Genomic DNA, 16334 nt, shown 5'->3' with positions numbered 1-16334 from the left:
TTGTGGACTTTAGTTAACGCAGCTGAATACATTTGTTTGGGAGATGAATAAGATAAAAGTTAAGTAGAGTGACTGGTATTTTATTGCACAATTTTATGGGGGGGGGGTTCAGTTTTTTCATAATGTGGATGTTATTGCTGAGTGGGCTGTATGAAGACTTCTAGATTACTACTACATTAAGTGAAAAAAAAAAATCACCAACAGTTGCCTTGTCAACAAATTACTTAATTGAATTGGCTTTCTGTTTTCAGGCAATCTGTTCTGTTTGATTTGAAACAACTGATGTTCTTCGTGTTTCACTGTTGCAGTCATTACATTTGGGCAATCCCACTGGCATGCTGCCCTCAGTCGGCCTGAATTCCAAAGTCTTGGGTCCTGCGCTGGCCGCTGTCACCCCCTCCCCGACGTCAGGTCGTCAGGGGTATAAAAGATGTGGCCGACACCATTTTCTTAAGTTTTTCTTGCAGCGCGGTGCCCAAAGCAGAAGCAGTTCGCAAGTGCCGATCGGCCGACTCCTGAGACTTTCGTGTTCGAGTTTCAGATCAGAAGTCTTCAATAAAGCTAAGTACCCCATTGGGGAAACTTTTTTCTTGCTCCAGACCGATGTCAAAAAAAGTAAATAATTGTATTTCTTGTGGAAAGCAAATACCTCATAAGGACTTTTCATTCTTACTGTATTCCTTGCCTAGGCCCTGATCACAACGTTTGTGTTTGTCAGTTTTGTGCTAGATTTAACCAACGCACTATTAAGCGTCGGTATGATTTTGCTTTAAACTATTTTGGACGCAGGTTTAATTATCCAAAAATGTCATCGGATAGCCTTCCGACTACCGGAGTTCACAAAAAACGCAAAGAAAAGGAGAGAGACAACCGAGGCCCAAAACCGATGATGAAGCTTCTCCTAAGCCAGTCGCCGGTTTGTTGGTTCTCAGTGAGGCGCTTTTGCAGCCTCTGACGCCCGCTACTTTAGAGTCGCAGGCCGCTACCGACTCCCACGTGGAGTCTGCCATGCCGCTGGAAACTCAAGGTATTGGAGCCTCGGATATTATTCCTTCAGTTGCGTCGGGAGCCGCTGAGCAGGCACCGGCTTCTGAGGGTGTATTCAGACCTAAACATCTTTACATTAAGCCAACCTCAGCTTCAAAGGCTAAAGCACCTTCTAAAGCAAAGAAACAGACTCGAGTCACGTGGACAGGCCTCTATGCCCAAAAAACAGATGCTCAAAATGGCCGAAGTCTTAATTACCTTGATCAGGGGTTCCCATCCCCCTCCTGATAAGAGGCCTAGGCAGGAGACTGACTATGAATCTTCTGATCAGGTTTCTATTTCTTCTGATCAGGAATACCCCCCCCCCCCCCGAGGATTCTGATGCTGAAGAATCTATACCTTCAGCTTCTCCTCCAGAGGACTATTCTTTTTGGGAAACCTTGCATACCATGAGGGAGCATTTCCACTGGGAGAGCCAAGATTTTTCAGAATCTAAAAAGAGGCTCAGGGATTTCCTTTTATTACCTCAACACAGTCCACTAGCCATTCCTCCTGTGTTAGTGTAGATGATATGTTTTTGGAGTCTAGTCTTACCTCTGACTCCTTATCTCCAGCTCCTGTTAAGCCTGACCAATATTACAGGGTTCCTGACTCTCATAAATTCCTTTTTAGAAACCCTTCTGCAGACCCAGAAACTACTTCACAGGGTCCCAAAGGAGTTAAGGCTTCCGCTGCAAAAAACCCTACCCCCTCTGACAGAGATTCTAGGGCACTGGATAGATGGGGAAAAAAGGTTTACACATCTGCTACCTTGGCTATAAGGGCCTTAAACTGTCAGTTTTATATGCTCAAATATCAGCAACATGTCATGGCATTGCTTAAACAGAAAATGTTATTAAACTCTGAATGTGCAGAAAACAAGGAAGTGCAGAATTTATTGCATGCAGCTGAACAAGTTGGAAAGCATGCTTTGCAATGTGGTTTTCATTCTTTGGAGGCCTCCTGCAGGGCCGCAGTTTTGGGTTCTGTAATTAGGAGGCATGCTTGGTTAAAGGAACAAAATCTGCCTGATCATGTCAATGTCAAAGTTAAATTATTAGATGCACCTTTACAGCATGATACTTTGTTTGGTGTTAAGGCAGAAGAGGTGTTAAAGAAAATGGAGGACAAAGCTAAATCTATGCAAACTGTCAAAGATTTTTTACAAGTACAGTCACCTAAGTTTAGTAGACACTGGCCTACAAAGAATTGGTCCTTTCCTGTGTCAGACAGACCTCAAAGGGGCAGATACAGATGCCCTAGAGGCAGATCCCAGATGCAAGGTTCATACAGGTCAAAGCAATGTGGTGCTTCTACCTCCAAAGTTGGAGAAGACAAATCACAACCATACAGTAAACAATCCCAATGACTTCCCCCTGCCTGCAACAAGCACTTATCTCCTGGCAGCACCCTTAGGGGAAAAATAGCACTTTTTTCTCAAAATTGGCACATTATAACCCAGGACAAGTGGGTTCTAAATATCATGTCACAAGGATACAAGTTCCATTTCCATTCCCTGCCAAAGGCAAATGGCTGGCCAGATCTGCCAAAAAGCCAATGGGCAGAGGCACAAAAACAAGTCTCATCCCTCATGGACATGGGGGCCATTCAACAAGTACCACAGCAAGAGCAGGGACAAGAATTTTACTCAAGACTGTACTTTGTACCCAGAATGGACAAAGCCTGGAGACCAATACTGGACCTATCTATTCTGAACACATTCCTGAATATACTAAAATTCAAGATGTTGACTTTGCAGCAGCTTCTGCCCATGCTGGTCAAGAACGCTTGGCTTGTGACTCTAGACCTAAAAGAGGCATACCTGTATGTCCCAATCTTACAATTATGCATAAGATACCTCAGATTCAAGGCTGGCTCAATCCATTACCAATTCTCTGCACTGCCCTTTGGCGTATCTACTGCGCCCAGGGTCTTTACAAAGTGCCTGGCACCAGTAATTGCATTCTGCAGACAGAGGAATACAAATATATCCTTACTTGGACGACTTTCTAATTCAAGCAGAGAGCAAGGACATTCTTCTACAGCATCTGGCGTCTGTGAAAAGACTTCTAACATGCCTAGGGTACACAGTCAATGAAAAGAAATCAAAACTAGTACTTTCTCAAGAGATGATATTCCTGGGTGCAAGCTTAAATACAACTGCCCAGATGGCTTATCTCATGCCAGACAAACAAAGGCAACTGACTATCTATTTCAAAATGTTGGCAACAAAGGCCCAGTTATCTGCAAGAAAAATTCTGCAGGCTTTGGGCTTCATGGCATCCTGCATCCTACTAATTCCATATGAGGAAACTTCAATGGTACCTAAAAAGTGTTTGGACTCAACATTGCCACAGTCTGGAAACAATGATTACTCTCATTCCCTGCCTGCAACAGGAGTTTCGATGGTGGGCAAAGGCTTGTCACCAAAACAAGGGACAGCCATTCACTTTACCCCCAGCCAGGCAGGCACTAACAACGGATGCATCAGATTATGCCTGGGGGGTCCACATGGCAGGAAGATGCATTCAGGGCACATGGTCCTCAACCCAAAATGCATCTGCATATCAATCAAAAAGAGATGCTAGTTGTTCAGAATGCCGTGACAGCCTTCAAGGACCTACTTCATCCGGGACAACTACTGATAGACAGACAACACCACGGTCATGTGGTATATAAACAAGCAGGGGGGCACACATTCTTGCCCCCTTTGCAGACTAGCCTTGACTTTGTGGGACACAGCAATAACTTACCAAGTACATCTGCAGGCACAATTCCTGCCAGGAAGGAAAAATACTCTGGCAGATGAACTAAGCAGAAACCTCATGGATCCCCACGAATGGCAGCCGGATCCACAAGTCTTCAGCATGATAACAAGGAAATGGGGATGCCCGGACATAGATCTGTTTGCCTCCCCCAACTACCAACTAAAAAGATTCTGCACAAGGACTTATCACAGACAAGCATGGAAAGTGGACGCCCTATCTTTCAACTGGAAAAACCTTTCAGTATATGCCTTTCCCCCACTGCCTCTCCTCCCCAAGGTACTCCTAAAGGTCAGACAGGAAAAGCCAAAAATGATACTGATTGCCCCAGACTGGCCCCGTCAGTACTGTTTTCCAATCCTAAAGAACCTGTCTCAATGCCCAGCTTGGACCTTACCTCAAATACTTCATCTACTATTCCAGCAAAACAATCAGATCCTGCACAGCCAACTCAGGACTTTAAACCTGGCAGCATGGCGGATAATATAGTCATACAAAAACGCACCTCTCAGTAAAGCTGTGATGGATGTCATTTTGGAGGCCTGAAGGCCTAGTTCTAAAAATCCTATGCTGGAAAATGGAAGAGATTCTGTGCTTGGAACCAGGCAAAAGGAACTGATGCAGCTTTGCCAAATATTCCTCAGATTTTACAATACTTAATTGAGATGCTGGACAAAGGCCTATCTTTTTCATCTATTAAAATTCATGCCTCTGCCATTTTGGCTCATTACAATACAGAGCCATCAATCTTTTCTCATCCATTATTAAAGCAGTACCTCAGAGGAGCCAAAACTTTAAGGCCTCCAAGGAGATCACCAATGCCTGCATGGGACCTCATCTATGTCTTAGAAGAACTCCCCCTTCCTCCTTTTGAGCCAGCTGCTACTGCTGATATAAAGTTATTATCTTGGAAGAAAGCTCTGTTCCTAGCAATAACTTCTGCAAGACGAGTTTCAAAGCTACAGGCACTCATGGCTGTGGAACCTTTTATCATTTTTTATCCAGACAGGGTCTCTCTGAGGACAAACCCAACATTTATGCCTAAGGTGGTGTCCAGTGTGGCTCTTAGCCAAACTATTCATCTGCCAACTTTTTATCCAAATCCACAGAACAAGGTGGTTGATAATTCTGCATTCTTTGAACGTACGCAGACAGCTTAGATTCTACTTGGATAGAACCAGAGTTTTCAGAAAGACTGAGCAATTACTAGTGGCATATGCTGCAGGATCACAAGGAAAGGCTATCTCAAAGCAGACTATTTTAAAGTGGATAGGCCACTGCATTTGTTTCTGCTACTTAAACCATGGCAAGCCAGTGCCTAAAGGCATTAGGCCACATTCAACCAGAGCTGCAGCCACTTCAGCAACCTTTCTCAGGGGAGTACCAACCAAGGACATTTTAGAGGCTGCTACTTTGCGTTCAGTGCACACCTTTACAAAGCACTATCATCTGCCACTCTACTCTAAATCCAGGGCAGGCTTTGCCACTGCAGTTCTGCAGGGCCTCATAGCCGCTCCTAATGCGGTTTAGCTCCAGCCTCCCAACTATAGCTTTGGGACTGTACCCAAATGTAATGACTGCAACAGTGAAACACGAAGAAGATAATACAGTTGTGTACACTTACCATAAATGTAGATGTTCGAGTGTATTCACTGTTGCAGTCCAGGTTACCCACCTGCCACCCCCCTTTCTTCTGATGGAACTTATCTTTCCTTCTCTGATTTATACAACCTATGTGGTGTATTTGCTTGTAGATGAAGGTAAAGTTTATATTGGTGCATGTATTTATATATATATATATATATATATATATATATATATATATATATATATTTTTTTTTTGGCTACCCTTTTAGGAAGCACCTGACATCTGGGGCAAGAAAAACTAAAGAAAATGGCGTTGGCCGCATGTTTTATATCCCTGACGACCTGACGTCAGGGAGGGGGCGACAGCGGCTGATGCAGGACCCAGGACTTTGTAATTCAGGCCGACTGAGGGCAGCCTGCCAGCGGGATTGCCCAGATATAATGACTGCAACAGTGAATACACTCGAACATCTACATTTATGGTAAGTGTACACAACTGTACTTTTCCAGTATTGTCCTGCATTGTCTTATGGTTGATTTCTGTATGTCATTTAAATTATCATAGGGTTATGCAAGATAGAAGAGAGCAGGCTAGGCAAGACCTGAAGGGCCTAGAAGAGACCGTGGTAAGTTAATTGTTTCCAATTTAATTTTTCTGTCTCTCATCACTGGACCTTGCTTCCACTGTTTCTGTTGGTTATTTAACTGCCTGCCTTACTTTGTGATGAACCGTTCTCAAGATTTTTTGTTAGTGAGAAATTAGACTGCAGGCCACCCATAAAAGAAATGTTACAGTAAGTTTTAAATTTGTTAGACCTTTTTCTTGGAAGCTTGCATGTTGCTTAGCTGCAGTTAATTTGTTGACATTTGGTCATTTTAAACAGTCGTTATGGAGACGTCACATCAGAACAGTAAATATTTTTCTTAAACTCTTGATGTTATGTAGTCCAATCTTGCCTGCATTCTTACCTGTGGGTTCGAAGCCGAATGTCGGCTCCGACTCGGCCAACTTTTTTAGCTGAAAGTCTTTCTATTGGCTGGGCTAAGATGGTATCCCATGCTGCACTGCTCTCTATCCCCAGATCTCGGACGTGGTCTCGCTCTTGGCTGTGGCTCGGTAGCCTTTTTCTTCATTATCAGAGAATTTGTTGCAAACAAAAAGCTGTTTTAATAGCTAGTGTGTGTTCTTGTCTTGCTTTGTGGAAAAGTTGTGTTTTGATCGTTTTTTTCTGTGGTATTCCACTAGCTGTTTCCAACGGGCTAGGCCCGTTTCAGTTAGAGGACCTAGTCTGTCCCCTTGCTTTCCTTGTGTCATAAAACTTTACCGGGACTAAAAAACGTTTAAATTCAAGGTATTAGTCCTTTCCCCCTTGTGTTTGTGTCTAGGATCGTTTAACTTAGAGATCTTGTGGTATTTGTTGTAGGCTTTTTCCTGCCTTGTGACTGTTTGACCGTTGGTCCATTTATTCAGGGATTAATTGTCTTTGGTGCTTTATTATTGTTGATTAACGATGTCCAAAGATACTAAGGAGCACAAGCCCTCGGGCTTCAAGAAATGCTCTAGGTGCAGTTATAAAATGTCCATTACCGATGGACAACTCTGTCTGTGTGTATTGTCTGGAAGCGATTCATCTCCAGGAGTCCTGCAGCTTCTGTCATGCCTTTAGTCCGCGAGTTCTTCAGGAAAGGAAGAATAAATTTATTTTGAAGGGACTTCTGAAACCCTCCTTCGAGGAAGGTCTGGAGAGTGCTTCCAGCTCTAAGGCAAAATCCTCCAAATCAAAAAAGAGATCTCCAGCTCCATCAGTCTCCTCGGAGCCACCTGAGAAAATAGCAAAGTCTGCTTCGACATCCTTGGCTCCATTGTCCTTGGGGCCGCAGGAAGTGTCAGTTGTTATGGAACCTGCTTCGGCTCCAATGTTCTTGGAACCTGTTCGGAGCCGATGGCCTAGCATTAGGCCAGTATCCCCTCCTCACAGGTCCCCTTCGGAGAGGAGGTCTCTATCTCCTTCTCTATCCTCTAAATCCTCCAGTACCTTATCAGATGTGGACGTCGATAGAGTGGTGCAGAGACTCCTTCAGTCACCGGTTCTGGCAAAATTGTTCTCGGCTCCGACCCAGTCTGCTCCAGAGCCCATCCCTCAACCTGCTTCGATACTTCTTCCTCCGAGCACACCTCAGCTTTCGGTCAGTTCCAACAGCCCCTCCTGGCTTGTTGGTGCCGACGTCAGCTCCGACCCCTTCGGTGCTGTCCACGGGGTTCAGGACTCGGGATTCTTCTGTCGGACCCGAGGGAGAGGCTTCGGAACACCTCTCTGTTCCTAGTCTCCCTCTCAGTGCTTCGGCACGGGGAAGTTTGACTTCTGTCATGGCTTCGGAGGCTGGTCGTTCTTCAGACTCAGGGGGACAAGCCTTCGAGGCCATGCGGAGCGCGCTGGCCAGGTCGTCAGCGGCATCATGCGGGTCGGTCATTCTGTCCCCAACTACACCGGTGCAGGTCTCTGATCGCCATCTATCTCAAGACAGCAGAGCCCCCAAGGCCTCAGGGTACCCCCATGAGTGGTCCCAACATTTCTGAGGGCCCCTCAGAGTTTCTGCCTGAGGAGCCACCCAGAAAGAAGACGTGCAAGAGGAAGCACATAAATTCCCAGGATGAGTCTCTCACATCAGACACCAACCTCGAGGAATCTGAGGGGTCCCCCAAGTCATCCTCTGAGGATGTTTCTTTCTCTGACATCTTAGAGATTTTGAAACAAAGAGGTGACTGGCCATCCAAAGCCCCCTCCGAGGAGGAGTCAGTCTTCCTGAAGGCCTTTGGTGCTCATCCCTCCGCCTCCTGGTTATCTGCACCCTTCGACGAGCTTCTGGATTTGGTTTGTCGAAGGGTGTGGGAAACCCCTGACTCTGTGGAACCACTCCCCAGCAGACCCAATACATTTTTGTTTGCTCCTCCTGATAAGGAATTTCAGTCCAAGGGAGTCCCTGTGGATGCCATGGTGGTGGCAGCTGCCACTCAAAAGGAATTAGCCAAGACTTCTTCCACCGTCCATCCCCCTAACAAGGAGTCTAGGACCATGGGACCGGTATGGGAAGCGTACTTTTTCTTCAGCGACCTTTACCTTATGGTCACTGAATTACTTATCCACTTTACATGGCTCCAGAGAGATCTCCTCAAGGAGCTTGGAGATACTCTCACGGGTAACGTTTCTGAGGCGGTGGCCCAGACTGTCAATGCTCAGATGTCTACCCTCAATTCCATTGCAAACTCCTCCATGAGGCTAATCTCATATGCAGCCGAAGGAGTGAGTAGGCCAGCAAGTTCAGGAGTTGCTCTTAGGAGGCAGGCCTGGATACGCCTGTGTCATTTCGCGGAGGCCTTCAAGTCTTCATTCACCGACGCCCCTTTTGATGGTTCCTCTTTGTTCGGAACCAAGGTGAAAGACACTCTCACCAGGTGTGAACAGGAGGGAAAAAAACTGTCTGCCATAGGGGTCTGTTTTTCCCTTCCCTCTAGGCCTTATCCCAAGGCCCAGAGGGGTGGCAAAATGTGGTTCAAGAAATCACAGAGATTTTTTCTCGGTGCACAAGGTGAGCCCCCCTCCAGAGGCAGGGGAGGGGGTGGTTATTCACGGAGATGCCGCACTAGGGGCAGAGGAGGCCCCTGCAAATCGTGAGACCGCGATTCCTTTCGTGGTTCTCCCTACCACCACTCCTGATGGGAGGCCCGACTGTGCGTTTCTGGAGCCAGTCGGGGGTCGAATCTCATTATACTCTGAGGCCTGGCGAGGCATCACCCAGGACCAATGGGTTCTACGAATAATTTCCGGAGGATATGTCATCCCCTTCTATTCAAATCCCCCTCCAATCAAGAAAATCCCGTATGTTCCACCCAGTCAAAGGGATTACGCAGCTTCAGAAGTTTCAAAGCTGCTAGAAAAAGGAGCCATCCAACATGTCCCCTCAGACCAGATCGGATTAGGGACTTACTCCAGATTCTTTTTGGTGCCGAAAAGGACAGGGGACCTGAGACCCATATTGGATCTCAGCCAATTGAACATCCACGTGTAAAAGTCCAAGTTCCGAATGGTCACATTGCAGTCTATTCTCCCATTGTTGGGAAAAGAAGTATGGATGTGCTCCATCGACCTCAAGGATGCTTATTACCACATAAAGATGAACAGGGCATCCAGAAGCTACCTACGCTTCCGGCTGGGAGCCAGTCATTTTCAGTTTCGAGCCCTGCCCTTTGGTCTCACCACAGCCCCCAGGATGTTTACCAAATGCATGGCAGTGGTGACTGCTCACTTGAGACATCAGGGATTCCAAGTGTTTCCGTATCTGGATGACTGGCTCCTTACTGCCACCACCAGGCATCTACTACTTCAGACCAGGGACACTACTATCAAACTATGCCAACAGTTGGGCATCACATTGAACTGGGAAAAATCTGCCTTGTTGCCCTCAGTGTGTCACTTTTTTAGGTGTTGAACTAGACACCGTCCTCATGTGGGCGTTTGTACCACAGGAAAGAATCAGAGTCCTACAACAACAAGTTCACGCCTTGCTCCCTCGGAGAAGAATGAAGGCAAGATGGGTCCTCCAACTGTTGGGGACAATGGCTGCTATGATTATGTTAGTCCCTCTGGCAAGGTTACATATGAGGCTCCTTCAGTGGCTTCTCTTTGCCTAGTGGTCTCTTCAACGTCTTCCACTTTCTCACCCTTTTCTACTCAGACAGGTGCAAACAGGATCTCAGTTGGTGGCTTCGCACAGACAACCTGAATGCAGGAAAGCCCTTCGTTCCTGCGCCCCCGGTTGCCACGGTGACCATGGATGCCTCACAGATGGGGTCGGAGGGGCATTATCTAGGCAAGGCAGTCCAAGGCACGTGGCAAGAGCACGAGATGCATCTGCATATCAATGTCCTGGAGATGAGAGCCGTGCTACTAGCATTGCAAGTACTTCCGAATTTTCTTCCTCTCGTGACTATTGCAATCCACTCAGACAATATGTCAGTGGTGTGATATCTGAACAAGCAGGGAGGAACCAAGTCTTATCCCCTTTACAGAGAGGCCATGCAAGTGTGGCAGTGGGCAGTGTCTTCCCAATGTTTTCTGGTGGCAACGCACATTCCAGGGAAGTCCAATGTGATCGCAGACAGGCTAAGCAGAGCTATTCTGATGCCTTACGAGTGGTCCCTGAACTGTCAAGTTGCGGAACAGATCTTCCTCAGGTGGGGTCAGCCTTGCTGCGACCTTTTTGCTAGCCCCCTCAGTGCCAAATGCAGCAGCTACTTCATGTTGATCCCCCCTCATGGGGAGTCACCCAGGGATGCTCTACTCCACGATTGGCCCTCTGGTCTGCTATATGCCTTCCTTCCGGTCCCCTTGCTGTCAAAGGTTATTCAGAAAGCGCAATCCTTGGGAAGCAGAATGATTCTGATTGCCCCACACTGGCCTCGTCAAATTTGGTTCCCCTTTCTCCATCCCTCTGTCATGGACGCTCCTTGGATTCTGGACCCACAACCAGACTTACTGACAAAAATGTCAGGGCAGCTCCATCCCTCTCTTTGGACCCTCCGGTTGACAGCCTGGCTACTCCACTTCCATCTTTAGTTAGGCTTCATCACTTTTCGCCGGAGGTGGTTCATATTTTATCTTCCTCTCACAAGCCCTCGACCAGGAAGATTTATTACAGTAAATGGAAGAGGTTTTCAATCTGGGCGCATACCAAAAAGATTAACCCTTACACAGCTCCAATTTCATCTGTATTGGAGTTCTTGTCTATGCTCTTTAACCAGGGTTCAGCAGCCGCAACCATTAAAGTCCATTTGGCGGTGATTTCTGCCTTTCATGTCGCAGACGAGCCTAGCCTGATGGCACATAGACTCTGTAAGGCTTTCCTGAAGGGCACTTTGTTACTTTGTCCTCTGGTATCGGAACCCGTCATGCCTTGGGACTTAAACTTTGTTCTACAGGGTCTTACTTCACCCTCCGCCTTTGAGCCTGCAGCCACTTGCGATTTAAAGTTCTTAACTTGTCTTTTTAGTAGCTATCACGTCAGCCAGACGTGTTTTGGAGCTTCAAGCTTTATCAATCAAACCTCCTTATTTGTTTTTTCATAAGGACAGGGTTTCTCTCAGACTGAACCCCTCCTCCTTTCTTCCCAAAGTGGCGTCAATCAGTAACCTTAATCAATCTATTGAATTGCCAGTGTTTTTTCCACAGTTCTCAAAAAAGGCAGAATTCAAATTTCATCAATTGGATGTACACAGACAATTACGTTTTTATTTGCACAGAACAAAAGACCTCAGAAAATCTGATCAGTTGTTTGCTTCCTTTTCGGAAAATAGAATTGGGTCTCCTGTCCCCAAAGTCACGTTGTCCAGGTGGATCTCCAGTTGTATTTCTTTCATTTATTCCTCAGGGGGGTAAAGATTTATCATTCCGGGTGAAGGCTCACTCTACTCGGTCTGTATCTACATCTACAGCCTTTCGGGCCAGATTGTCTATGGATGATATATGTGCTGCGGCTATTTGGGCATCTCCTCACACCTTTGTTACTCATTATAAGTTGGATGTGGTATCTAGGGGCAGGTCTTCTTTTGGTTCCACAGTGCTCAGGAGTATTTTCCACTGAACCTCCCAGGATTTAGGTGCTTGGGACGCTGTCCCACGGGTAAGAATGCAGGCGAGATTGGACTACATAACATCAAGAAGTTATGTACTCACCATAACATTCAATGTATGTAGTCCATCTTGCCTCACATTCTTACTTACCCTGTACTGGAGGATCTGGAGGTTAGGTCTGGTTTCAGAGCTCCCTTCTTTATTGGTTTGTTCTTCCTTTCCTTAGGTGTTGTTATGCATGGAGAATTAGTGCTGGGGCTTGCAGAAAACTAGATCTGGGGATAGAGAACAGTGCAGCATGGGATACCATCTTAGCCCAGCCAGTAGAAAGACTTCGAGCTAAAAAAGTTGGCCGAGTCGGAGCCGACATTCGGCTCCGAACCCACGAGTAAGAATGTGAGGCAAGATGGACTACATACATCGAACGTTATGGCGAGTACATAACTTCTTGTTTCACTGTATCACACCATCTACATTTGCAGCCAATCTTCTCTCCTAATAAATATTAACATTACCATAAATTGACTGGTGCACCACCTTGTTCTTACACAGTTTACAGCTTTAGTAATAAAACAGTGAACACCTTAATTTGGATAAAATTAACCTTCAGCGATGCTGGGTCGACAGTTCAAGTTGTATTTCCACTTCTTTCCCCTTGAGCCTTTTTGGTCACTTAACCTAAAATATGCTTATCTTTGTACCACCGTTTGCAAGAATCGGATATCCTTTACCGTTTGCTTTGAAATGCATCATCAATTTACTTCTTTTCTGTTTTGGACTATCTGCCACTCCGAGTATTTACCAAATGCCTTGCCGCAGTAATAGCCTTCTGCAGACACCAAGGCATACACATTTTCTTATCTGTATGGATGTTCATCATGTTACCCTGCTGCAGTCATCACACTTGGGTTATCCTGTCATCAGGCGGTCCCGCAGTCAGCCGGAATTCCAAAGTCTTGGTCCGGCGTCGGTTGCTGTCACCTCTTCCCTGACGTCAGTGCGCCAGGGGTATATATAATGCAACCGACGCCATTTTCTTCAGTCTTTCTTGCCGTGCGGTGCCCGAAGCAGAAGCAGTTCGCAAGTGCCGGTCGGCCGACTCCTGAGATTTTCGAATTCGAATTTCAGACCGAAGTCTTCTATAAAGCTAAGTACCCCGTTGGGGAAACTTTTCTTGCCTCAGACAGATGTCAGAAAAAGTTAACAATTGTATTTCTTGTGGGAAGCAAATACCTCATAAGGATTTTCATTCTTTTTGCATACCTTGCCTAGGCCCAGACCACGACGTCACTTCTTGTCGGTTTTGTGCTAGGTTTAATAAGCGTACTATTAAAAGACGCTTTGATTTCGCACGACACTACTTCGGTAGGAAATTTAACTACACCATGCTGTCGGAGCAACCAACTACCGGCATGCACAAAAAACGCAGGGATAAGGACAGACAGCCCAGGCCTAAGCCAGATTCCGAGGCCTCTGCTGATCCGGTCCTCAGTGAGGCTCTGACGCAGCCCCTGACTACCGCAGTTCTGGAACCCAAGACCGCTACGGATATTTTGACGGAATGTACCAGTCCGACGCAGCCTTTTGCTTTAGGCCCTTCCGACGACTTTGCTACTAAAGACGTCTGTGCTTCAGAAACGCCATCGGTTTCGGAAGGCGTTTTCAGACCGATGACTCTTACCATTAAAACGTTTTCTAAGTCGAAGACTCCTTCTAAACCTAAAAGGACTGCACTTCAGTCTCCTGTTCAAGGCCCTATGCCTAAGAAACAGATGCTCAAAATAGCTGAAGATTTGCTTTCTTTAATCAGGGGTTCACAGCCCCCTCCTGACAAAAGGCCTAGACAAGAGGAGGAAAATTATGCTTCCTCTGAGCAAATGTCCATTTCTTCAGACTCCTCTGAGGACCAAGACTATTCCTTCTCTCCTTATGAAGATTCTGATGCTGAGGACTCTATTCCCTCAGCTTCTCCTCCTGAAGACTACTCCTTTGGGGAAACTTTACACACTATGAGGGAACATTTTCACTGGGAAGGTCAGGACTACTCTGATTCAAAGAAAAGGCTCGGAGAGTTTCTTTTACTACCCCAACACAGACCACTTGCCATCCCACCAGTTTTGGACATTGTGGATGATGTCTATTTAGAATCCAGTTTCAACCCAGATTCTCTACCTCCTGCTCCGGCTAAGCCTGACAGATACTACAGAGTGCCTGATTCCCACAAATTTCTTTACAAAAGCCCAGTAGCTGACCCAGAGACTATCTCCCAGGGTCCCAAGGGGGCTAAGGCTTCTATGGCTAAAAACCCAGTACCTTCTGAGAGGGATTCCAGAGCACTAGACAGGTGGGGGAAAAAGGTTTACACCTCAGCCACACTAGCTATGAGGGCACTGAATTGTCAATTTCATATGCTTAAGTATCAGCAATTTCTAATCTCTCAGTTAAAGCAAAGAATTACCTCCCTCCCTCAACAAACTGAATTGAAAGAAGTGCAGGATCTGTTGCATGTCACTGAGCAGGTGGGCAAACATACCTTACAATGTGGGTTTGATTCTTTGGAGGCCTCCTGCAGAGCAGCTGTCACTGGGTCTGTTATACGTAGGCATGCTTGGTTAAAGGAACAAACTCTGCCTGATCATGTTAAAGCAAAACTACTAGATACTCCCTTACAGCAGGATGTTCTTTTTGGAGTTAAAGCAGAAAAAGTTTTAAAGAAAATGAAAGATAAGGCAAAATCTATGCAGACAGTCAAATATTCCTTACAAGTACAACCCCCTTGCTTCAGCAGAAACTGGCCAACAAAAAATTGGTCCTTTCCAGCCACTGACAGAGCACAGAGGGGTAAATACAGACGCCCAAGAGGCAGAGGACAACCACAAGCCCAGTATAAGCATCGCCAATGGGGCACTACAGCACAGAAGGGAGGAGAAGACAGGTCTCAATCCACCAGAAGGCAAACTCAATGACTTGCACCTCATCTGGCCAAGCAATACTCGCACTTTTTGCAGACAACTGGCACATTGTCACAAAGGACAAATGGGTCCTAGACATAATTTCACGAGGATACAGATTCCACTTTCACACCTTGCCAATGAAAAGAGGAATGCCAAACCTGCCACAAAATCAATGGGCAGAGGCACAAAAGCAAATTACAGCTCTCATGGACATGAGAGCCATTCAACTGGTACCTACTCGAGAGCAAGGGCAAGGATTTTACTCAAGACTCTTTCTAGTGCCCAGAAAGGACAATGCCTGGAGACCAATACTGGACCTTTCAGTTCTAAACACTTACTTACAAGTACCCAAATTCAAGATGCTAACACTACAGCAACTACTTCCCATGTTGGGCAAGGAAGCATGGCTAGTAATGTTGGACCTCAAGGAGGCATACCTGCATGTCCCTATCAGACAAAGTTGCAGAAGATACCTCTGATTCATTGCAGGTTCAACCCATTACCAATTCTCTGCACTGCCCTTTGGCTTATCTACTGCGCCCAGAGTTTTCACAAAATGCCTGGCACCAGTAATTGTATACTGCAGACAAAGAGGAATTCAAATATATCCATACCTGGACGACTGCCTCATCCAAGCAGAAAGCAAAGACATTCTCTTACATCATCTGGCCTTTGTAAAGCATCTACTAAACTGCCTGGGGTACACAGTAAACGAAAAGAAGTTAAAACTAGTACCCTCACAACAAATGACATTCCTGGGTGCCAGCTTGAATACAACGGCCCAGAAGGCTTATCTTATGCCAGACAAGCAGCTACAACTAACTCAATATTTCAAGACAATGGCAACAAAGACCCAATTAACTGCAAGAAAAATTCTGCAGGCTTTGGGTTTCATGGCATCTTGCATTCTAATAATACCATTTGCAAAGCTGCATATGAGGAAATTACAGTGGTACCTAAAAAGCGTATGGTCTCAACACAGCCACAGCTTGGACACAATGATATCTCTCATTCCCTGCCTACAACAGGAATTTCTATGGTGGTCACAGGCATGTCACCTCAACAAGGGTCAGCCTTTCACCTTGCCCCCAGCCAGGCAAACTATCACAACAGATGCTTCAGACTACGCCTGGGGGGCGCACATGGCAGGGCAATGCATTCAAGGCCTATGGACTGCAGAACAAAGAAATCTGCACATAAATCAAAAAGAGATGCTAGCTGTACAGAAAGCTCTAGACAGCCTTCAAGGCTCTATTACATCCAGGACAACTTGCAATAAAGACGGACAACATCACAGTTATGTGGTACATAAACAAACAAGGGGGTACACATTCCTACCGTCTATGCAGGTAAGCAATGATCTTATGGAACAC

The 16334-nt window shown here is 46.0% G+C and overlaps 1 protein-coding gene across 1 annotated transcript in view; it reads left to right on the top strand.

Annotated features, from left to right (window-relative positions):
- The window catches only part of KIF5B (kinesin family member 5B), a 2669048-nt gene that overhangs the window by 2256195 nt on the left and 396519 nt on the right, over positions 1-16334 (top strand). The window contains exon 25 of the mRNA XM_044066703.1: positions 5944-6004. Coding sequence (XP_043922638.1) covers positions 5944-6004 — 61 coding nt within the window. The remainder of the gene's footprint in view (positions 1-5943; positions 6005-16334) is intronic.

Source organism: Protopterus annectens, chromosome 3.part1 (genome assembly GCF_019279795.1).
Source record: "Protopterus annectens isolate FY-2018-M chromosome 3.part1, PAN1.0, whole genome shotgun sequence".
NCBI classification, from domain to species: domain Eukaryota; kingdom Metazoa; phylum Chordata; order Ceratodontiformes; family Protopteridae; genus Protopterus; species Protopterus annectens.
Note: the sequence above shows the minus strand (reverse complement) of the source record. Positions and strands in the feature narration are given on the sequence as shown.